At 39.3% G+C, this 24,936-nt stretch overlaps 1 protein-coding gene across 4 annotated transcripts; it reads right to left on the minus strand.

Moving 5' to 3' along the window:
- Window positions 1–1,791: 1,791 nt before the first annotated feature.
- On the minus strand, window positions 1,792–24,905 carry usp10 (ubiquitin specific peptidase 10). 4 transcript variants are annotated; one of them, XM_037096280.1, is made up of 15 exons: window positions 24,654–24,905; window positions 17,125–17,193; window positions 16,877–16,922; window positions 16,434–16,493; window positions 13,009–14,244; window positions 10,277–10,368; window positions 9,659–9,768; window positions 9,510–9,568; window positions 9,323–9,426; window positions 8,836–8,935; window positions 8,202–8,382; window positions 7,188–7,353; window positions 6,399–6,543; window positions 5,591–5,656; window positions 1,792–5,026 (listed from the first exon to the last, which is right to left on the minus strand). In XM_037096280.1, the coding sequence occupies exons 1-15, from the start codon at window positions 24,672–24,674 to the stop codon at window positions 4,839–4,841; spliced, it is 2,643 nt and encodes an 880-aa protein (XP_036952175.1). In that variant the 5' UTR covers window positions 24,675–24,905; the 3' UTR covers window positions 1,792–4,838. The 4 variants fall into 4 exon arrangements, with proteins under 4 accessions (XP_036952175.1, XP_036952174.1, XP_036952177.1 ...); XM_037096279.1 differs by having other exon boundaries at window positions 13,009–14,247; XM_037096282.1 differs by lacking the exon at window positions 16,434–16,493 and having other exon boundaries at window positions 24,654–24,904.
- Between the last annotated feature and the right edge of the window lie 31 nt (window positions 24,906–24,936).

The following is a 24,936-nucleotide window of genomic DNA, read 5'->3' on the forward strand; positions in this document are numbered from 1 at the left end:
TGAGTGCAATTTGTTTGCCAAAGAAAATAGGGAAGAAAAACACATTGTGACAGCCCCTACTGAGACAACTCTGTGACCTGCACAAGCATCTGAATCTGTAGCTGCAGAAACACGCCTCGTCTCCTTAACTCAGCCGTCCCAGACCGTTTTAGGCGTGTTACACGTTAAAATGAAACAGACCTCCTAGTTTGGAAACCAGTTATAATCAAGTGGTTTTCTCCCACCCACATTGTTGTATTGTATTTGAATTTTACAGGCCTGAACAGATAAACACACAAAAGTATTTAATCAGAAGCACCAATAATAGAAAAAGTTCATTACATCAGCGTCATCATCTCGTGACAGTTTGGGTCAGCCACTTCTGTAAAGGCTCACTACAAAGGATTTGTAGGTTACCTTTTTTAAACACTCAAAGCTGTTTGGTTGAGTCTCATTCGCTTTGAGTTGGCAAGCCACCAACCTCAAGTGTTGTCGTTTGACAACTCAACAATCGATTATCCCTCGCCGGAACGCCTAGAAACTTCCCAAACACAGCAAAATAAGAAAAACGCTGGCAGAGGGCAACACTGCAGATACAGACTCAGCTACGGACTTCTAGTGGATTATTGTACCCACCATTGTATAATGATGACTTCTGTATCTAAACATTAATAACATCATTTTTAGAAAAACCTGCACAGTTAACCTTTAAAGCAACAAGAATACTTTAAAGTTATAACTTAAACAAAATGTGTGAAAAAAAAAGCCACCAAAAATACTGAAATTGACCATCAATGTGAACCTTCTGAACCCTGCATCCGTTCTCCATCAGATGTGCTGGCTCTCAAGGCTCCACTCCTCCTTCTCAGACATTAGCAGTGGTAGTTGCTGCTGGGTAAAGAGCAAGCTTTAATGTCTGTCGTCCGTCTGCTGAAGTATGACTCAACACAGCCATAAGATGTTGTTGGAGAAGATGGAGCATACACATGTGACAAGATCCCCTTGTTCTCTTCTGTCGCTGCTCCATGTGGTTTTACTCGGTTGCACCAAGAGCGTATTCAAGTTGTGGTTACTCATCTCCACTCTGAGCAAATATTTTTGATGCGTGGCACTTTAATCATCTAATGGCAAAATAACATACTTATGCTACAGGAAAGCAACACATCATAAACTCGCCCCATCGTTCTTCTCCTTGCATAGTGACCCAAGAGGACGCTGGATTACTACGACCACTCAAATTACTGGTTTGTGTTAGAAAAATATGTTCAACAAACCACTCAACTCCTTAAAAAAGGCCCATGTGGAGCAACATACGCGCCACACACCATAATCCATGCAGACTGAAGGAGACACTTGTGCGTAGAGGTGGTCTATTGGTGGGTGTCCAAACATGTAATTTGCCCTTCAGGCTGCGGGGCTGTAAAAAAAAAACAAAAAAAAAAACAAGTTCTTGTAGTTGCCATTGCCACTGACATTAACAAGGAAAATACTGAGCTTGATTGTAAGTTTGAGAGTGAAGCCACATTTCAGTGGACGGCAGAGCTATAGTAAGGAGGGAATAAATAGTAAGGAATACTAAAAGGGCAGAAAAACCTTACATGGCAGATTTTTCAATGATGGGTCTGCTTCCCATTAAAGCAAACAGAGGCGAGCTCGGCCTCGGCCCTAAAGAGAACCTGCGGGCACCGGGGCCGCCAGCTCGACCACAGGAGAGGGGAGATACAACATACTACAAATACTACACATAGTATATGTTGACACACAGGAACAAGAGAGCAATTAGCAGTGTGCGGTAGACCAAGACGCTGTGGATCGTTTTGTTGTTTTGGTTTATTGTGCACATTGTTCTGTAGGCCAGTCCAGAGTGTAGAGACTGCAGATGTTTCCAGTATTTACTGTATTATAAGAAAGCCAAGTAGTCTTCTGACTACACTTCATTAGCAAACTGCTTTTTGCACAATCCTTTATTTGAACAATTAACAAAATAGAATGCTGGAGGCTTAAAATTAAAAGACAGTATAGATTTTTTTTTTTTTTTTTAGGTCGATATCCCAACAATTCCCAGCAGACAATAGTGTTAGGAGCACATACTGAAAAGAGAAAACATTATTGAAGCATTTTCACCAGCACATTTCCTGACCAGCCGTGAGAGACTGAGATAAAACTATACAACAGAAAGCTCAAGATGTCCCATTCAAAGTCCCAACTCTCAAAACATTCTTGAACGGGGGGGGAGGGGGGGAGAAAATATGCAAGTCAACAAATGTCACACAATTTGTGCAGAAATGATCTACGAAGCCAGCAGCACAACTTAACTAGCAAGTTATGCATGACGTTTGGAACTAAACAGCATGCCTCCGTTACCTGCGTGGAATGAGTGGTGGTCTGTGACGAGACATGGCTACAAGACCTCAGATGGAGAAGGCAAAGTAAAGTTTGAATATATGCTTAAGGAAAGGCAGCAGGGCCTGTATAATGTTGTCCTTTGGTTTAACTGTCGAAGATTTCTGGCTTTGAAACCCACAATAAAAAAGGTAAATCGAGACTGTGCACCATGTGATGATGTTATCTCACATAGAAGCTAAAAAATTTAAATATTATGTGTAATTTTGGTGAAAATCTGACTTTAATTGTACTTCTAATTGAAAGACTTAACATAATCAGTCTTTATGCTTATAATCAAGTGTCAAGGGACATGCTTCTTTAAATTATATGCTTGCGCTGCTATTACAATGCAGGAAAGATGTGGAACAACCACCTTCTCGCCTGTGTATCTTGTTTGAATTGATGAACAACTGTGTGTGAGGAGTCTGGAAAAAAAGGGAGGGGGGGTTGTGGATCAAAGTACACAAGCCTGAATGATGTAGGAATACTTGAGTTGATTACATTTTGAGTGTTAATACTGAGATTCTGACACTGATGGTTATAAATAAAATGGGTCTTGAGAGGAAAAACAAAAATTCTGAAAAAAGAAAATGACAAAATGGAAATAATGTCAAGCAAAGAACTAGTTCAATTTTATTCATTGTTGTGCTTTAGCCTGTGTAATTTCTTTTTCGTAACACCAATTCAAATGCAAGCATATTTTTTCTGAAGGGAGCGAGAGCATGGGGACACCAAATAAATGATCAATGACAAAAAGAAAAGAAAAAAAAGAGCTAATATTGTTTAGTAACTCAAACAAAAAAAAAATTCATCACAATCAATGAATGATCGAAAAAATCTTCAACAAAAGCAAAACACTATCTCCTTTTGTGCACATGTCCAGGGTGTTTTCTGCAAAGCTTAGCACAGATGAAGTCCCACTTTCCCCCATAAACGCTCAGTTTCCCTCGACTGGGAGGAAACGCTGAGCCACAAAAGAGTCAATACATAGGTGTCAGGTACATTCCCCCTAACTTTTCACAGACATTAAACTTGCTGTTGGTGCCTGATTAGGGTTAGACTTGTACACTGAGTGGAAAAACATCACACATTGAACCTAAGGCAGCCCCCGGCTTTCTGCTCAGCTGGGGGGTAAGAGGGGTGGTGTGGCTCAAAACTACACTGATAAGCCACCTATACACAGGTGGAACCTTTAGACAAGTAAAAGACAAAAAAAAAAAAAGAATGGATAGAGAAGGAAATGTACAAAGTAAACAAGGGCAGGTTTTGCAGTGGAATCTGTCGTGATTGGTTGCCATCTCTCCAGTGCAAGAATTGAGTCTTAAAACAGCGCAGTCCTTTAGGACCCAAACAAGTTTTCGGTCAGCTAGATTTTTCTTTTTTTATCTTTTTTCTTTTTTTTACATTTTCATCTAAGTATTTGCAAAATACGCATTTGCCTGTCATATTGTAATCATCAATCCGTTTACACTTTGTGCACAAAAGCTTATTTGTTATTTAAGTCTAAAGCGCATTAATATCTTTTTTTTTTTTTTTAGATAGTCTCTCTAAATCTAAACCCAGATACCATAACAAGGATCTCTCAAACAAGGAAGCTGTTCAGTTTCCATTCAATGTACCACCTATCTGTCTTCCCCTGTTTTTGATGGCTCAAGTTGTACCTAGATTTAAAAGCATCATAAAAGTGAGGAAATGGAGGAGGAGGAGTTGGTGGCAGAGAAGACGGTCTGGCCTTGGGAGGAGAGACTCATGATAATGCTGGTGCTGGGCCTTTTCAATGCACTAGGGCAGATTCAAATAGGCTTTTTCTCTGCTGCAAATTCATTAGGCCAACAGTTCTCCTTACTAAAAGGCAAACACTGATATTTCTGGGTAATTTCCTTTAAAAAGGTAATTCAAACACAAGAAAATTACCCCAGCAGTCCACTTGCAGCCTATGGCAGATAGTTCTTCCTGTGTGTGAGTCCACTGTTTTGCTATCTGAGCCGAGCTGCGGGGCTCAAGCCAGAGGTGAGTCTCGGGTCCTAACCTAAAACCCCAACTCCACCTCTGTCTTTTCAACAGTCCTTTCCTTGTTGCTTTAAAAGTAAAACAAAAAAAGACAAAAATAAAATAAAAAACAGCAGTGGTGCACAGAAGAGAGAGCAGTCACAGGGAAATCTTTGTGAATGCAGCTTGTTTCTCTTCTTCCAAAAAAGAGACAAGGAAAAAGGTGTTGGAAAAGCTGGTTCTCAGGAAAGCGGGGACAGGAGGGAAGAAGAGGAAAATCTTGCAAGAGAACAAGTTGGGCAGTGTTCCTGTTCATTAGTTTGGTGTGTGTGTGTGTGTGTGTGTGTGTGTGTGTGTGTGTGTGTTCATGTCACGTGTAAATGTATTGTAATGTCAAAAGTGCATTTTGAGCATGTATGTTTTTGTGTGCGTTTGTAAATATATTTCGGTGTTTCTTGTGTGTTTGTTGGGATGTGTGTGTGTGTCTACAGCAGGTCGACGCGGCGGTAGTACAGCAGGTAGGCGGTGCGCTCTGCAGTCTGCTTCACCACCTGGTATTGGTTGATGACCTTCACTGTCTGGTCGTCAATGCGCAGCCAGCCGTTAAGACCAATGTGGAAGACATCAGTGGTGTAATGACCGCCTGTCGCGCTGTTCCCATGGTGATAGACAACTGGTAAAGTGGAGAAATGGGGGGGAAAAAGGCATCAGAGAAATAGGGGATATCTCATTTAAGTCACACCTCCTCCATGACTTCAAAACTGGGCATTGTAGTGGCAATTTTATGTTTACTATGAGCAGTTTAGCCCAAGGGTTCACCTACAATCCTAACTTAATGTATACCATCACTTACAAAACATTTTATTTCAATTTTGTTTTGAGAACAGTTTTCTAAATGTCTGTTTTTGACACCAGCAAAACTAAATTAAGTGTTGGTTTTGTGGAACAAAGACTTTTTTGCCAAAATTGTGGTAATAATCCATTATGACACAGTAAACTAAAGTACTTCCTGATGTCAAATGAAAGGACTACTGTCAACCAGAAGTGTACAGAAGAACACATTAAAACTGTTGTTTTGGTGGATGAAGGAGGTATTGAGGTCGATTAGAAATCTCCACATTGAAAAACATGCTAAAAATACAACAAAAACAACTTTTCAAGCTGTTGCAACAGATGTAAAAATGTGACTGAATTATTGAGAAGAAAAGATGAGCATAACAAGGAAACACAAACGCACCTGCAAAGAGCCTGTAAGTTCTTTGGCCTTTCACAACTTTGCCCCGAACTCCAGAAGACAAGAGATCTGAAATTGAAACATGGTGGGGAAAAACAGATTAGTCAGAGAAGCTCTGAAGCACTGCTTTAATGCCAGTGTTGTGACATGGCCTGTTACTGTCTACACTGCAGAAAGATTAACAGATTTGAGTGAATTTAGCCTCTGTCCTGAAAAAGTGTGGCTACAACCTTAATTTGAGTCACATTATGTACGAAACATTATTTAAAGGTTATAAATTAATTTAAAACTCCTATTTGTAACTCCTATTTTCATCCTGATTCACTCTAAATCTGATTCCTCTGAGGGTGTCTACAGCCGTCCTTTTTGAGCTACAAATAATGATTTTGCAACCTGAATCAATCATGAGTAAATATTGTGTCATTTTCCTGAGTCTCTCTTGCTGAGCAGATCATTCCTCTTGAGAATAACAGACCACTGTCTTTTTTAATATCAAAGACACTTAGACACTCGTGGTTCATTCTGCCAACTCATGGTTTTAATTATTTACAGCAAAAATTGAGGCCTGTTGATGTGTGTTCAGTCACTCATGGACCTCTTCAAGGTCCCAGGTCTTATGTAGGGAAATGGAATCTTGTTTACAACATATGTTGTAAAAGCATTAGGGCTGTAAAGATTAAGTGACTGCAACTTAAGAAAATCTAAGTTATATCAACATCAAAACTGTTGACAACAGTGCAATACGTGCACTTCAGGTGTCCATTGGTCAAGTTGAAGGCCAAGTGTGCTCAATAGAGTATGCGAGTCATACCTTTGCTGATTTCAAGGTCAACGGGGTAATCAATGTTCTTGATCAGTTTCTGGCAGCCTCCAGTCTTTTCAAAAATAAATCTCTTGAGATGGAGCACCAGCACAGGGGGCAGTTCTTCCAGAGTCACCCTCCGACTGATCTCAATCTAAAAACCAGGACAAAGAACACAAAAAAACACATGCAGTGAGAAAACGTGCTGTGATGACGATACAGTTCTATCCAAGAAGAATAAAAGAGAACAAGATGTTATATTTTGTTGGAAATCCAAGAGCTGCTGAGCCCTTCAAAGCCCGGACTCATGAATCATTACATTTTGGGGCTTTTAAAGCACAAAAGACAAGAGTCGGGATGTAGACCAAAGTTAAGTGTCTCTTAATGACAAAAACCAGAGCGATAAAGTTTATCTGTTACAAAGATGCCCATTATACAGCTGCCGAGCAGATGTTCCAGCTTCATGTTCACTCACTGAACCATTTGCAAGTAATTTCTTAAGTAGTTGGAAAATCTTGTGTACTGAAACCCGAGGAAACAATAGACGAAAATTCAGGCTCAACTGAGATTTATACCCTTCACCATGTGTGGCGAACATTACTCAGTGCACATGGCTGAGAACCAAAACATTTTGATAAGTTAATCAAAACTGAAATTTAGCTAGGCACTATAAATACTACTAATAAATATAATAACTCTCTGAAAGTGAAGACAAAACAATAACTGCTTTGAAATTTGATGACATCTCACACTGATCTTAACTCAAACACGGCCTGAAAGTGTCTTTTTATTCATTACCTCCTGCTTGGTTTTTGAAGTGTAGCCCTGGACTGACTCTCGTGCCACCAAGGTTTCCAGAGCCTCCTGGACTGTGCGAATCTTCTCTGACTGGATGTCCAGCTGCAGGGTGAAGAATGGCTGCAGAGTGGCTGACTCTTTAGAGTTTTGCTGATACACCACCGATCTGACAACAAAACAAAACACCACGTTAGATATTAGAAGATAGGATAAATGTAAGTATGACATTAAAGTTCCTGAAAACCATCAATACCATGTTATTCATTTCCATAACTTGCTTTGCCTACATCTGTAGCTCATTAGAACTACACAAACACTGGAACCATCACATGACCGACCCAATGAATTATCCTATGTAAAAGAATAATTTACCAGGAACTCAAAAACCAATTACAAAGAACAGTGCCCAAAGACATCCATGAGCTCCAGCCAAGCTCAGTGGGCGTACATACCAGACTCCAAACATACATTCCTGTATTCCATTTCTCTCTGGTCACAACCATTTCTGAGAAAATAATCCTTTAAGACACTGTGCAAGAAGTGCAGTAAAGGACTGTGCCAGACCAGAACCTCACAGAACATATTATTTAGGCAGGCTACACCCGCACAGGTTCTTAACTTTCCAATTTGTCTGTAAGTTAAGACCTTTGTTTTTCAATGTGCGCCCCACGTCTTGCTGTTGAGACATCTGACCTCAATCAGCTAAAAGCGGCTGTTATTCTGACGGACTGTGATGCTAGTAAAAAAAAGCTGGAGATGACTAACGTGGTCTTACACTCTTTGTCAGGAGCACAACTCACACAGCGTGCACAGATGAAGAGGATACAATTATCTCCTACAGCTGTGGGATTTTTAACCTTCTAAGAAACGATGCTTAAAGAAAATTAAATACTCAAAATGACAGCACACAGTTCAACAGCCATCAGTTCTTCTTCCTAAACACAGGCCACATTATTTTCCCTTCACTTGAAAAATGCGTTTCTGAAATGGCTTCACAACGATCTGTCAACATACCTGATGTGCCCACCAAATATATCAGTAATCGGTGTGCGGACAAAGTCAGCTTGTCGAGTGATGGAAGTCTTGTTTCTGGGTCCAACTTGCTCCCACTCATCCTCACTACCTTCTTCCTCCTTATCGGCAACATCTTCCTCCACACCTGGCTGGGACTCTGGTCCGTTCGGTGTTGGAGCTTCTATACAAGAAAAAAAAAAACACTTTAGAGGACTTCAAATGACCTCTCAGCCCAATGTCAGATTACAAGTTGCAGATAATCCAATAGAACTTCAACTGACTAATATGGCCAGGTGGTAGAAGTTTGTGAACTACGTATCAAAGCTGAAATCTGAATGTGGTGGAGTGCATATTGTAGTTTGACACTCTCCACTGTTGAGAAATTTAGGCTGTCAGGTCAAATATTAGCAATGGCATCATTATCGTTTCCGTAAATAACACAACGGTGTACATTTTTACTGAACTTATCAGTAGTTTGGTGCAGTTTATGTAGAAAAAAGTAAAGGGGTTTATGTTAAATTTAAACAGAATAGCAATGAACTGCAAAAAATTAATGCCATTAAATGTGATCTGTAATGACCTTTGTCTTCCTTGAGACATGGATTTAAGAAAGGAATTGGTAAAAGATGCTTACTCTCTTCCTGAGGCGAGATTAGTTTTTTCAATGCCAGCATTTCTTCATGCAATCCGTTCAGAGTAAAGCCGAGATACTCCTCCGCATCCTCTTGTCGACCCTGCGAGTGGAGGATCAGGAAATCAGCACCAATTAAAAACACGGCCGAGAATGCTTACAGTCAAATAAAACACTACTGGGTGCACATTAAAGCCCATTTAGTCATTCGCTAAGGTAAACAGACTTGAAAGTTTATTTTACAAGTGAGACAGGATGTAACCATCTCTATCAGTGTTTGTATAATTTAATTCATTAAAACTGAATCAGAACTGACTCAGCATGAGTGACTGACTTTAATCAGACAAGTTGTCTAATTTCTGACCTGAAAAATGACATTAACAGCATTCCCTTCAGGACCGCATGTTCCAGACAAGTGTGACCATTAAAAAAAACAAACAAAAAAAACGCACATTGACACATTGTTTTGCAGTGAAGCAGCACAGCTTACCTTCTCTGAGAGACTTGACTTGATGAGAGTGAGGAGTCTATATATGTAGGTTGGTTCAAAAGGGACACCAGGCCGAATGTCTTTCATGACCTTTTCACCAACAGCTGTGGACACAAAGCATACCACATCAGTGACGTTGACAGAAAATCATACCAAATGTCTTTGGATTTGCTGTCGGACATCTTACCTTGCTGTTTGGCTTTAGATGGCACAGGCATGTTGTTGAACTCATTCACCAGCCTTACACTGGCAGAAAGAAGGAAAACAATGGCGACATCTCATTTTAACAAGTCACATTTTAACAATTCGATGTTGGCTTTCAGAAAAGCTACTTACAAGTTGTCTATCATGGGTGTGGAGGTACATGGTCTCTGCGTTTCATTGTGCAGAGGAATGGACTTCATCAGGTGATACATGGGAGGGCATGCAATCAGGGCCTGTAGGGTCTGAGTGTTTAGAGTCAGGGAGGAAAAACGTGTGTTGAAAGGTATACGACAAGCTACCATCGCTTTTCTAACTTGACAGCAATGGATGGTCTAATTTGATAAAATCCCTGGTGTGATTCTGTAGCTGGTTAAAGGGATGTCTTTTTTTGAACTCTGGTTAGTTTTTCCAATCAAAGCGAAAGACGGAAACTCATTTTTTTCCACCCGTCTCAATTAAAACACCCACAAAGAACGACATTCGACTACATTTCAAGACAAGCTGAAACTCACTCTTCAGCAAGTCACAGCTTAAGACAAACAAAGACACTACACAACACAGTCACGGCATTCTTAAAATTGCATACCAGCTTGCCACAGGGTTTATCCATTATTATGGTATTTGGCTTCACACCTATACAGGAGCTAAATATGTTGGCCCAAGTCAAACTTGTACATGTGGAAAAATACCGCTGAAGGGTAAAAAGAAAAAAATGGTGCATGTGAAGCAAACAACCAAGTGAAAGGATACAGCGTTGATATAGCACCAGTTTCCCTTGTTGATCAGTCCTCTCGGCTGCAAAGACACTGGTTTATGTATCAACTTCACATTCTCAATAAGTTCTGGGGATTCAAAACAAACACAATCTTCTTAAACAGGAAGCTTCACACAATTACAACAAACAATGAAAACACATGTCAGCATGGTTTTGTGAGTCAATTCTTTACGTCATCAACACTGTGGAGAATATTCTAGCAAATAATTCCTGAATTTTTAATTTTCACAAAACAACTGTTCCTTCTTATATTCCTGCCTCTTGTGACAAAAGCACAAAAGACTGGCTGAATAAGAGCAAGGACTTGATGTGCCACGCCTAGGAAGGGAGACCGCCACTCAAAAGACAGCTCCCATGGTAACGTGGGCATAGTTTTATAAAAACCATGATTAGCTGAAACAAAAAGACACAGTGACACATGAACATAAGATGATACAAAGTGAACATTTGTCCTTGTTCATCTTTCCTCCTGTAACTACACAGCATGTACCTGTGTTTAATTGATTCAACAAAGACACATTGCATAATCAGATTGAGAATCACATTGACAATCACTTCAGACCTCAGTTCAGAATGGACCCATTTCTATTTCATGTAGCTATTAACTATGATCCATTAATCATGCTGGTGCTTGATTTTTTTGTGAAATGGTGTTATGAAACATAACCTCTGGCGATGCGGTTCTAGAGCAAAGTATTAAGTATTTCAACTGAGAAGTGCCAGTGGGTCATAATGACCCACAAAGATTTTAATCACTTCTCTTGTAGGTGGAAAGGTGTGGCTACGCACTGTGGAGGGAAATTCAACTTGCATGCAGCATGATAAAATTCTGTGTGACTTTAAAATGGCTATTCTTATTACTTATTTAGTACATGACTTTTGATCTGCATATGGTCTCAATTTTTTCACACCTATGACCATCTTCCATATGTACCAAATTTTAAAGTTGTGAACATGTAAAAGAAACATTGTGTAAATGTTGCAATACTGGAGCTTTTTTCATGTTCCTGCTATGTTTTTTCCCCCATTTAATTTAATCCAATCAGTTAAATAGACTATAAACAGATGGTCTCTGACTCAGTGCTGGTGTAGTTCAAAGCAAGCTGGTCTCTTTAAAGTTCACATGGAGCTCTACATTGCAGCAGACTAAACACTATCAAATGAACACATTAAAAAAACTGCTTAGATCTAAAATGCACAGTACTCTAAACAGTGAGAATAAACCTCAATCCCACTTTATGTGGCACAGTTTAAGGTCTCAGTATATAAAAGCATTCTCCCACAGGGAAAAACAATTACTCTAGAGGATCAATATGACCCACTGATGCTTTGCAGTATATTTGTCTGCAGATACAAATATAGCCACAAGGTTTTATGGTTCATGCATAAGTAGAATGATCATCCCAAAACACACTGTTACTGTAAAATGAAAACTTTGCATCTCAAATTACACTCAATATATGCTGAGCACTTTGAAAGAGAGTCAGTGTGCTGAAAATGAGCACTTATGACTAAACAGGATTCTGTTTAAAGTGGAACTCAAAACCTGTGTTTAAACAAATGGAGGCCTCTGGTATGTTTCCATAAACTGTACAACCACCCAAACAACTGTATGTACAGGCAGCATAATCAGATAATCTTTATAGCCAAATCTTAAATACTGCTTTGAGGAGGCAAAAAGCCCCATTATTAGACAAAAAACCCCCAACATGAATAGAAAAACAGTTCAGAGAACTTCTGTATCTGTTTGCAAGTTCTTAAATTAATGGACTCCAAAGTGATCTCCATTCACGATAAACTTGTTTGCGGGTTCACTCTAGTCCTAGACAAGCCCTCCTCTACATTACACCAAACTACACTTGTTTGGCTCTAGTTTCCTCCCATTTTCTAATCTGGATTTGCTGCAGAAGGAGTTACAGCAAATGTATCCATTGCTATAATTTCCCAAAGAATCCAGGTTTTCACATCATATTATCTCTATTTTTTTTAACATCTAAATGGCATAATTTCTAATCTGTAGCTAAAATGGAAATGTTTTGGGAGATTCATTAATGCAAAGAAAATAATCAGATATCAGGACCTTGAAATAATTGTCCAACAAACACTCAAAACCCACCTGATAAACAGTCAAAGCACACAATCTAATGCACACTTAAAAGGAGGAGTATGTGTGTAAATCCTCACAACAGCTGAGACCCTCGTCCTGTGCTTTAAAGTTCTTTTTGCTCACAACGTGTGAGCTTCGTTAAGCATTCTCATAATCTTGTTGGTCAATGAGATAAGTGGGTTACACAAATGTGACTAATGACTTAACATCTCACAGCTGCTCTGGGTGTAGTACCTCCATCTAGTGTTCATTTTTTGAATATCCTGAACATGAATGCAACATGCCTATAACCTCCAACTGTGGCAGGGTGTTACTCAGCAATTTGAACCACTCAAACTTAATCTAAACATGTAGGATAGGATATAGAATTATCAGCAGCAGAATATGAAGCCTGGTCACTTATCAAATCAACCCTTCAAGAGTATCATGTTTTAAAGCTGACACACACAGAGGAATAAAGGTAGTGGGACCAGTACATTTGTCTCAACATTGCCACCAAGTGGAGGGGGTGTGGATTTATCAGTAAAGCACATGACACACTTTAAGATGAAATAACAAGCTATTTTTAAGGATAAACATAGCTTCTTCATATAATAATACCTGCAAGTCTAGGGGCCATAGGATCCTCTGATACGTGGACAGGGCCATCCTTGACCTCCCCAACTTTCTCAGGCTGCTCTGGCGTAGCGAGGGAAGGGGACACCACTTCCACAACATTCTTTACCTCCACAAAGGCCTGAGGGCCCCCAGGGAGAGGCTTGGAGTTGTGAAAGAGGCTAGCCCAAGATTTGGGGAGGTTGGCAGTAGGTGCAGCGGCAGTCGCAGGCGAATGGGCCTGTTCTGTCACTACCGACTGGGCAGCAGAGTCTGGGGAGACCTGCTGAGCCTGCTCCCCACTCTCACAGTCTTCTTTGTGTCTGTCTGCACTGACAGGAGTATCAGGCACTGCTAGCCCATTGGCCACCCCACTGTCTGCCATTTCCCTTTCCTCCAGTTCAGTAGTCGTAATGGAAGTGGCGACAGAGGGGGTGGCCACAGCAGCTGAAGGAGGAAGAGGTGATTTGGAGCGGGGACTGTGTGGGATATCTGAAAGTTCAGGGCTCTGTGGAGCCAAAGGATCTGGCTGCTGATCTGCAGTCCTCGGTCCCTCAGTCATCCCTCTACTTTGAGAGGAGGATGAAGAGGAGGAAGTTGCATTGTTGCCATCTGATAAAGAGGCAGCTCCACTTGTTAAGTCCAAAGAAGAGTAATCAGGGCTATCACAAGTCCTCTGATTGGCAGTAGATGTGGGGGCAAACTTGGCCGCTGCCACAGCAGCTGCTGATGTTCCTGTTGAGACAGGTCCAGGGGAGGACAGTTCAGCCCCTGTCAATGCCTTACTGTCCACATCTTCAGCACTATGGTGTGGGCCTCCGAGTGCATGTCCATTCACCAGTGCTGTTACAGGCGTCCCATCTGCTGCACTGCTGCTGTTGTTACTGTTGCCAGTTGATGGGTCCAGGTAGTTGTAATACCCCGGCGGTCGCTTTTTCTTTTTCTTCCTCTCTCGCTGTCCCAGGCTGCCAGGGAGTCCATCCATGTCCTGGCAGGCCTGGTGATTGTCCAGGGCTGAGGGCTCCGAGTCAGGGCCATCCAGAGAGTTGAAGTCGGTTCCATCAGGTACGTCAGCTGCCGGAGGCGCTGTCTGTTGGGCCTTCTGGGCAGACGGGCAGCCCAGGATGAACTCTGGAGCCTGGGGGTTCAGGGTGCTCGACACTTTGTATAAAGGATCGTTCACCCCGATAGGCTTGGAATCCATCACCTCGTCAACACCAAACTCGATGCGCTGATAGTCTTCTGCTGTAGATCACAATTCAATTAGTTAGTAACACAACATTTTGTCTTCAAATACAGCCTTTATATATAAAAACACACTGTTGTATTACACTCTCTCCTGCAGAGTTTGCTTTAAAATCCTTATTTCTGAACAAGTACGCCATCATCCAAAAAGGGGTCATGGAAGCTCTGACACGATCAGACATACCAGTAAAGAGGAAAAAAAAACTCCTGCTGGATCCGTTTTTGGCCCAAACAGCTGATGTTGTGTCTACGCTCAACCAGACCGCATTCCTTCTGAGCTTATGTGAATTCCAGGGATGTTGCTAACGAATCCAGAAGTGAGGTAATTCAAGATTCAATATTTCCAGTGAGGTAGAGGGAGACAATATAGTCTGAGGGCTTGTTTGATTTCCTAATCCACAGCCAGCAATCAAATAGTAATTGCCCTGATTTTATTACAAATGTAATTTTTAATAAATTTAATCAAAATTCTTATATAAAACCAGATGAATATAAGTAAAGGACACTAATAAAATGACATGATATGGATAACATGCAGTTGTTTTGTAAAAAGACTTGGCACTTGCCTCTTTGTCTACACCGTATTTTATACAGTTGAAATATATAATGTACATTTCAATGTATAACATTTAAACAAAAATTGTTTTGCACAAGAGGTCAGCTGTATTGTACTGTTTGGGCCAACCTTGAAAAAAATCTAAATAAGATTTACTGAGTTTGTATTCATTACTTGTTGTTCCAATGTCAAAAGTTGTACTTATTCTTATCTTTCTTTAGTAATGTTGAGGACACGTCCCTTCATCGGAATTGATGAATGGACAGTAATGTAGTAAAACATTTTACCTGGACTCAGAATGTCATTCATAAATAAACCATGAATGTAAATGAACCACATCCTCTATGCAGTTTGTATTCTGATGGCCACATCTGATCAGCATGATTATTTAAATCTGTTGTGGTTTACTCGTGTGCTAATTAGGGGTGGCACAATATTGATATTTAAAAATGCAATGTTGATATTGATACTGATACTGATATTGTGTTTATAATACACAGGGTAATATTGTGTGAATAATCCAGTGAAGATGTTTGGGCCGTGTGCATCTTTTGTTTATGAGCTCACCTGGTTGCCTTTTCACTTAATTGATCTCATTGCAATTGTTCTGATTATACAATTATTGAGATATTCATCTATTTGTCCACAATAATCATATGGTAAAAAAACTAATACGTTGACAGCCATGGTGCCAATTTAACCAAAGTTGCAGATTTGTTACTTGTGCATTTATATTAATTTCCTTGACTTGTGAGATGAATTTGGAATGGAAACACTGTAATCAAAATATCTTATACATTTTATAAGATATTTGATAGTGAAATGCTGTGAACACTTTTTTAAATGGAGTCCTAATTAACGATGTACTTCAATGTCTGACATTTCTTAAAATCTGAGTAGTTTTTATGTCCTCATTTTTACCTGTCATCAACTCCTCCAAAAGTAGAACAACATTAAACACAAACAAATACCACCATTACAAAATAAAAGGACTTCATTTAGATGAAATTTGTTGCATGGCAGCTGAAACAGTAAATGATTATGCAGTGAGAGGCGCAAAGTGAGAAGGTGAACAAACAGGAAACATTAGTAAGTGCAAATCAGAAAAATCATTCAAGAGAGATTCATCTCAACAAAGCTGACTGGTCACCAAAACAGTTTGAAACTGTAAACCCTGATGTTCTGCAGGGGTTAAGTATGAAAACAGCAGTTTACTTAGTCTACTGAGATTAGAAGATCTTCTGTTAGTGTTACTGAATTGACACTTCATTCAGCAGTAAAATCTTACATTGTAAGAATAAATATGCACACACGTTAGCAACCACATAAACCATCACTATGCCCTTAGTTTAAAAAAAAACAGATGTGACTGTTAAATCATACAGAAATTCATCAGATTTTAATCAACTCTGAGCCCTGCAATTGTGAAAATGCATAATATGCAAGAAAAGATAAGATACTTGACAGTATCTTGAGCATGCAAAGCTCTACAGATTTTAACAACAGGCAAGAGAAAGAATACAGGCGCAAGGTTTAGAAAGCCACCAGTTATTGAAACCTGGATTTTGAGTTTTTAGAGCAAACGTACAACAGCTAGTCAAGCCACAGGGTGTCGGACTCCTCAACTCACCGCAAACCTGCAGTCCCATAGACTCCATAATATAAGGTACAGCAGGAGTGCAGTAACTTCCTAAATAGTCAATACAAATCATGGTAAGGCAAATGTCATGTGCAAACGGGTACCATTTCAAAGAAAGGTGGCTATTATTACATTTGTATTTCGTGGCTCGAAATTTAAGAGTTAAAATTGCATCCTATAAAATGGTCGATATCTACATGGATTTGTAATCCATGCTAAACAATATACTGTGGCTATAAATATAAGCAAAATATTATCACATCAAAAGCATCTCCCTGCCAGGCAAATCTACCTTACATTAACAAGACCTGCTTTAGAAACTACAGTGATGTCAACCAACAGCATGAGAGAGTTCAGGGTATTTAATGTCAAAGAAATTTTCAAAAGCAAAAAAAGTATCATCTAGCAATATAACACACGTGAAACATACGTACCAGAAGACTGAGTCACGCACGGGACTTTGTCATTGAACGGAGGAAGCTGTGAGGAAATAAAATGCAAAATTAAGAGTTCAAAAAGACATTTACTACATTTTTAACCGAATATGATTGAACAACACTTTTTTAAATAACTAAACATTGAAAAAGTATCATCATAAAAATGGGTGGCTGAAATTCTGGACATTATTTTTTTAGATGATACATTTTTACTTGTAAAAATGTGTTGTAACCCAGCTCCTTACCTCGACATAACATCGTGGAGTTACAAAGAACTGATTGATCTCATCAGGGCTGAATTCCCCGAAGATGTACTGTGGGAAGAAATCAATACAAACCATAAGCATTTAAGAAGGGGAATATTGTAAAAAAAAGAATATATAATTTTTCATATATATATACATACATATATACACACATATATATATACATACATATATACACACATATATATATATATATATATATATATATATATATATATATATATATATATATATATATATATATATATATATATATATATATATATATATATATATATATATATATATATATATATATATATATATATATATATATATATATATATATATATATATATATATATATATCAGAAAATGGTGAACACTGGTTCCTGCTAAAGTCCAAGATGACATCCTCAAATGTCTCATGTGGTCTACAACTCAGAGAAACCAGACATTTGTGAAGATGGAAACAGATCAGTCTTCTGCTCAGACGGATTAATCAATTCTAAAAGTTGGCGATCAACTTAACACCTTAGATCAAAGCAGGTAAAAGTTAAGTAATTTCTTGTCCTTCTTGCTACAACTGGAAGTGGGCTCCTGTTGGAGTAAGTCATCAACCAGACTGAAATGCTTGCTTGTACAAAGGTAAAGCGCCACATGAAGTGATGAGTCACGCAGTGTTATACAGAAAACATGAATACCAACGGATCAGATTTCATTCCAGGACTGTTTATGTGAAGTAGGTTTTTTCAAGTTTCTAACACAGTTTAATAAAAAGCAACCTCGTGCTCAAAATAAACCATAATAGATGTTATTTACGCTTGCAACAGAACGGAATTAAATATTCAGTCTGATCTTTTGAAACAGAGATAGGTGACTTCTTTTCCTGTGATTTTAAAACTACCCAACTGTTATTCAGAACAGGGACTCTATATTGTGTGATTTTGTAAAATGATAGAATTTATGTGGGGTTAACCTGCCTTCTGGTTATAATTCACTTAAATCCACTTACTACAATTTACAAGAACCAAAGTCATTTTCATTTCTTTTAATAGTTCTGCCAAGAACACAAGTATACTTCCTCTGGTATACTTCTCAAAACACTAGCCACTGAAAGACTGCAGTGTTTTCCTACGTAGTGAATATGTCAAGAAACACAACCATGTTATCCATGATGACCATTAAAAGGGGTTTCACAGAGCCTAAAAGTTTCAGAGGCATTCTGAGCACGCATGAATGAAAATGTGTGTCATGCTGAAATTAAATTAAAATCGTTAAATGATTATTATTCAGACAAGGAAAGAGAGGTGACCTACATGAATGCTAAATCACTTACCCGCAGCTAAACAAACCACTTAATTAGCTTGCAGGCTCTGGCTCTCCTAATGTTTTTCCCCCCACCACCACACAGAAAAGGCTTCGAAATCGCGACCTTATCGGAGTTAAATGCTTGTATCCATCAGGTTAACCAAAAAGTTGTGCAACTGCATCCAACAGAACTCAAGTTCTACGTAGGTGTGACTGTGCAGACAACCTTAATTACAAACAAGCAGAATTTAAATGAAGAAATAAATGGTGAGATGCAATATTACTCTCACCTCCCCTTACATTTTTCTTTATTCATATTCAATTGGTACATTGTTTTAACTGATATCACTCAATGAAGTCATAGTTAAAAAAAAAAAAAAAAAAAAAACTAAAATGAAAAACTACTTAATAACTGATAACTGACAGGTGATCCTTCAGGGGTAACCCTGTACTCTGCCCCACAAGTGTCCACATGTGTATGGAAAACAACGCAAAGGAGAAAAGGTGAAATGAACCCACTAGCCATGCCGTTAATCCTCTCAGTGCAACGTGAAAAGGGAGGCACAGAAAAAAAAAAGTGCAGCTCAAGCATATGTAACTCTTTGCAAACGAGGCCCCACGCGAGGGCCCACATTGCTGAAATGGCACTACAAGCGACAAACAGCCAAGCGTAATCCAACGGCCTTGGGATGGCTAATACAATCACAACAGAAAGAATGTCCCTTTGCTTCTTTCTGCAGGCGTGCCACACATACCACACTAAGCTTCCCTTGCTGTTCGTTTGGACTGAGGATTACAACAAATTAGCCATCTGTATGATTTCAACACAGTTTAGTGACGACACCACACGCCCCCACACACACACACACACACTTCAGGGCTATAGGAAGGTCTTGGCATATCACACAGCAGGGCTGGAATTGTATTGAATAGGATATGTACAGTATAACTGTACTAATTTTACTAGCATTTACACACTTTTAGTGATACCAAGTCTCACACGTTTGCAGCACAATGATACACAACGTGATCTTCCAGAGACTGATTTCAAGATATAAATTAGCGTCATTATGATACTTTCTCTGGAAAGAATCAGCTGTAACTGAATGATAATTCAGTGTCATACGTCTGTAGATAATTTTAAATTAAAACTCCCTATTAAACAATTTCACCAAAATACACACAGTCACGCTGGGGTCACATAAAGGTCACATCTGTTATCTCCAACACGTAGCAAAATTGATAAACTGAATATTGACAGATGTATGACTTTCTGAATATATATGAATCCAAACGTTGATTTTATGGGTGACAATTATACGGCCAGTTTTCACACGTGTCAGATAGCATTGGAAACCCCTGTTACCACATCTTTCTGACACCAGACTGGGGGTGTTATGTCTGACATGTTAGAAAAAAGGCATTCCGACATTCACAGCCACTTCAGGCCATGATTGGCCAGCTGTGTTTAGGTGAGAAACTATGTACTTCCTTTTTGAACTTCCTTTTCTTGCTCTCTTCTTTTTCTTTTGATACACAACAACTATTTGTGGCACTTTTACTGAAATTTCAGCACTGACACCTGTATTGTATATTCCAATATCAATATATTGGCCAATATACACGTTTTGGGAAATGACTGAACCAACACTGATAGCTGATCAAGAAAGGATACCTTTTTGACAAACGTTGTCTCAGTGCACTGGTATCATTTTAGACAACATTTATTGAGAATTTTAGATTTATACAATTTCTTTTTTCAAAAAAGAACCACCAACAACATCCATCCATCCGGCCAATACCAATCTATCTATGAGAGGCTAATGTTGGCTTACAGATGTGTCTACTTTTCATGTGCACAGCACCAAAAATAATTCTATCCTGCTTCCATTACATGTCTTTGTCACAAGTGCTTGATGACCACAAAATGTTTATTTCCAACGAGTTCAAACAACACATCTTATTAACATCTTATTTTCTAGAATAACCTGAAAGTAATACCCAGAGGTCTGACTGCTGCTCAAACAATCATTGTACACCACAACTAGAGTATGATGCCATAACTGGGGGATCACAGTCGGCATCACAGTGTTTGTTCTCTTCAACTGGTATGCAGAGTTATTAATGGACAACTTGGCTGAGCATAAAATGCAGCAGCGCCACTACAAATAAGGCCAGGCAAGTTTTCAATGAAACTCTGGAGCATGCCTGTGCCTGAATACTGGTGTGATGTAGTAAGAGAATGACAGATGGTTACAAAACACAAAGTACAGAGTAGTATGACAGAGGAAGAAAGGAATCAATGTCATTTATACTGCTTAATGACAGGCGCTGTATGCCAAAATCAACTGGTCAGCAGTTCAACAAAGTATTAACACATCTATTTATTGTTATGGTCATAAGTAAGCCTGAAAACAACCATTAATTTATTTTTAATTAACCGGAATTGTCGGCTTGTAAAATTAAACAATTAATTTTGTAATTTCTTTTTATCCAATGGTACATTTTGGACAACTATATGTAATATCAGTCAGTCCTTTGTTGGTAAGATTATTTTGGTGATTTGTCACTTCATTTAGCTAATTTAATGGTGATCTGAAGAGGAGAGCTACTGCTCAATTACAGACACTTAAGACTTAAAGGCTTAAAACCCAGTAGGACAAAGAGAAGTTAGAGTTAGACAAAAAAAACGTATTGAATTATGGGTTCCGAAACACTTAACTAAAATTCACACCAGCTAATACAAGAGCCCTGTAATACATTCGACTTGAGACTGTAAATATTGGTCAATCGACAGAAAATGAATCTGTAATGATCCGCTGCTTCCAGCTTGTTTTCTTACCTCTGTCTACTGATAGTAGTATCTTTGGGTTTTGGGCTATCCATCAGTCAAAACAATACATTTGAAGACCTTGGATTGAATGTTTTAAGTAGACTAATCAACAATGAAAATAATCAGTAGTTGCCACCCCAGTTTTGTGTACTGGAGGATTTAGATATTCAGTAGTTTCCTAAAAGCTATCATTTTAGTCTGATTAAAGATGGAATGATCACACTAACACTTTGCAAGTAAGTGTGACATGCTAAGGGTTACATTCTTATTTTAAAGTACAGCTGAGGCTGCTGTGATTTCACGTTTTTTTTTTCCTTTTAAATCCTGTTGACAAAAGTGGGAAATCTGACCCGTGGATTAAACCAGATTTAAAAATAAAATAAACTGGGAAATCACTTGATTGTTTGCTTTCACACTACAGGGATCATAAGGTCTGCACCAAATTTAAATAGTGGCTGAGACATTTCAGTCTGGACTTTAGTAGCATACCTGTGATAATGTATTGATTTTCCTGCTACACCTTTGGAGCATTCTCATTTTGTTTGCATCTGGCATGACTAAGCGGAAAACTTTGGTCAACTTGGATGACAGTGTGATTTGTTTGTGCATTTAGAGTGTGTGTTGTTTTCCCAAGGGGGTTGCTGAAGATTACTATCCCACTCACAGATTTATGCTTTGGCAGAACGCTGGGCTGAGCTGCGAAGACATTATGAAAACAGGGAGGATGTCGCAATAATAGTTTTAAGTTTCAAAAGGCGCCATTTCATTGTGTGACATATTCTTCACTACAATGAACACCGTCAATCTGGTTTATTCTTAAACTTCTCCGTGGCTGCATGTTTAATCTCTGGAGAGTAGATCCATTTTATCAAACTGCATGCCGTGAGAGGCAGCTCACTCTTTACACTGCTTCACTAAATTATGAGTTGAGAGAAATTAACTACAGTTGTCATGTCAGTGCAATGCAGAAATGTCACATCAATGTCACACATAGTTCCTTGGTATTTTTACTAGTTTTGAGAAGACACATCTCTAAGGGATACAAGTATAAGTGATGACATGTTTAAGCTACACAGCCAACAAACACTATTGCATCTCTAGCCTGAACTTTAACAAGTGGTACTGACATTTTGGTCAATATCCATACCTATATCTATGGTGATTCACCACAGCTGACTTTTTTTCATTGACGTTTTTGCATAATCAACTGTCAAAAATTCACAGCCAAAATACAACAAACAACTGTTCTTATTCTTATGTTTAAATGTAACACTGACGAGCCAGTTCTAACTCCTGACTTCTAATTTGGTTTCCATTGACACGAATCTCATTTCAAAACTATCCCACAACTGATTTTAATGATTTAATTTTACATATCATTGCTTAAAACAAAGGAAAAAAATAGGAGAAAACATGTTTTAACCTCTCACAGTGGCTCATCTTAACCACTTAGACTAAATACAATAACCACTGATATTAGTATTCTACTTTTACATAGCACATTTTCAAAATAATTACCAGCTGTTGCACTTTGACAGTTGTCGGACTGAAGCAGTTTTTGTGTTTGTGCGTTTGGAGATGCAGCTACAGAACAGTATTGATAAGCACTACCAGAATGACCTGTTTGCCATGTTCTTTCCCACAAGAGTGATATACCCTTCACTGCATGTGTGCCTTGTTCTGCCTCTGATTATTAAGCTGCCCCACCTGTTTATCAACTTCTCTTTCACTGTCTTTTCTTTTTTCTACTCACCTATGCATTTTTATATAAAAACAGGGTAAAACAATGTAACAGCACCCCGTTCATTTACATGAACAAAGTATTCTCTACAAAGAGGATGTACTATAAAAGAGGACTTGTTGAAAAAGAAGAAAAATGATTGCCAAATAGGACAACTAGAACAAATGAAATAGTTGACAGGGGTCCAAATCTGGTTGCCTGGGAAAAGTCTGTTAAATGTGTCTGTCTCTACTTAATTTAAAGTATTGAGACTACTTTTTATGTATTGTGCTTTTCATTCTATGCATTTTAAAACAGAATATTATCATTAATGCCCCTTCAAGGCAGCCTAACTCACCTTCAATGGGTACATGTTTGATTACTCAATTAAGCTGCCAAATATTCTACATGCGATCATGAATCATAAAAAGTGCTGTTGAAAGAAGCCCAGAAGGGTTTTCCCACATACACACTCACTTTGCTGAGCAGTGAGCCAATAGAAACACTGAATTTTGAGGGCAGGAAGGAGCGTGAAAGCATGCAGAATTAAGTCCTCAGTGAGGTTTCCCTTCCTATGGTCGTTAGCCGTATGCTCTTTCTTCAGCTGTCAGGCATAGTTTGAACCTGGTCAAGCTTGTTTCTCCGGCTTCAGTTTTTATTATACTGTGTTGATTTTTGTCACAAGTTGAACTTTCATTCAGTAAACTACTAGAAACTTCTGATCTTGCATGTCTCTGCATGCAGAGCTAGACCTCAAAATGGGCCTTCCCACATGATAGCCAACTTCCCCAGAAATGACACCAAGCTTGCTAAGCTAGCTAACAATCCAAGTTAACACTCGCGGTGTAAGGACACACTCGTGCAGCCGTGTGCAAACTCAATCGTGTTTCTAATTGTTTCCTGATGAAATTAACTGTCGCTATCAACGAAGGCCCACACTGTCGCATTTGTATTTGGCTAACCAGCTAGCGGAGAGACTGCAAAGTACAACCACACCACCTGTGCCAAGCTGTTAGCCTGCTAAAGGCGATGTGAGAGGCAAGAAATTGTCCTCTCCTTCCTCGCAACCGCTTAGAAAGAGCAAATGATCTCATGCAAAATACTCCACACAATCGTCACTATGCTTTCAAGCTACTCATTTGCAGTTGAAGCAGTTATGGAAATATGCGCTCGGGGAAGGCCTGTCGCAGCAGTGGGCAGGTGGGCCATGCATACACGCAGCAGTTTTCTATGTCACTTAGCTCTGGGAAATAACACATGACACTTGTGGGATCTCTCACCAAAGTGTTGCCAACATCAGATTAAGCACGATGTTGTGTCATTTAGCTAAACGTGACTGTTGTATCCTCAAAAACTGCAGCAGATAGTACCGCTATCTCAATTGAATGGAGGGACCTAGGGCCTGTTAGCTACCATGCCGTGTTTCAATGAGGCTTAGGGGGGCATTAGCAAGCACTTTTTAGTACTTACATTTTCAATGACACGACTAGCCAGATGTTCAAAATAACAACACGCAGCCGACCGCATTGCTACTACAGTGTGGCACTATTTTTGGTAGAAAAGTTGTACACATGAGGAGCGGTCGTTGGGCTATAAATAACGTTTAGAGACGGCGTGCAGCAGGAGTTGTTTTGCAGGCTAACGTTAGCCAGCTAGCTTAGCTACCTGGTTGCTGTAAGAAGCCATGCTCCCGGTGAGATTTTCCTCTCCTCCGCTGACAAGATGAAAACTCTCCCGGGAAGGTGGTGTAGGTTTGTAATGACAGTTACAAAGGGTGTCCTACTTCGACGTCATTGTCATTTTCCCAACGTTGTCCTGGCAGTCGTAAGTTTGATCCATGTAATGCATCAGCACTTCATGCTGCTCGCCTTGCCGTCACCGCCATTTCTGTCTCTTCCTCGCTTGCTAGCCAAGCCAGCGCGCGGTCGGTTGTAGTGGCAGCGTGAGC

This window comes from Acanthopagrus latus, chromosome 4, assembly GCF_904848185.1.
Source record: "Acanthopagrus latus isolate v.2019 chromosome 4, fAcaLat1.1, whole genome shotgun sequence".
Taxonomy (NCBI): domain Eukaryota; kingdom Metazoa; phylum Chordata; class Actinopteri; order Spariformes; family Sparidae; genus Acanthopagrus; species Acanthopagrus latus.

Excerpts from the sequence above, each read along its gene's own strand:
- usp10 (XM_037096279.1), bottom strand. The coding sequence starts at position 24,674 with ATGGCTTCTTACAGCAACCAG. Across the intron at positions 9,569-9,658 it reads ACACCCATGATAGACAACTT|TGTAAGGCTGGTGAATGAGT; the intron begins GTAAGTAGCTTT and ends TCTTTCTGCCAG. Across the intron at positions 7,354-8,201 it reads ATATTTGGTGGGCACATCAG|ATCGGTGGTGTATCAGCAAA; the intron begins GTATGTTGACAG and ends TTTTGTTGTCAG.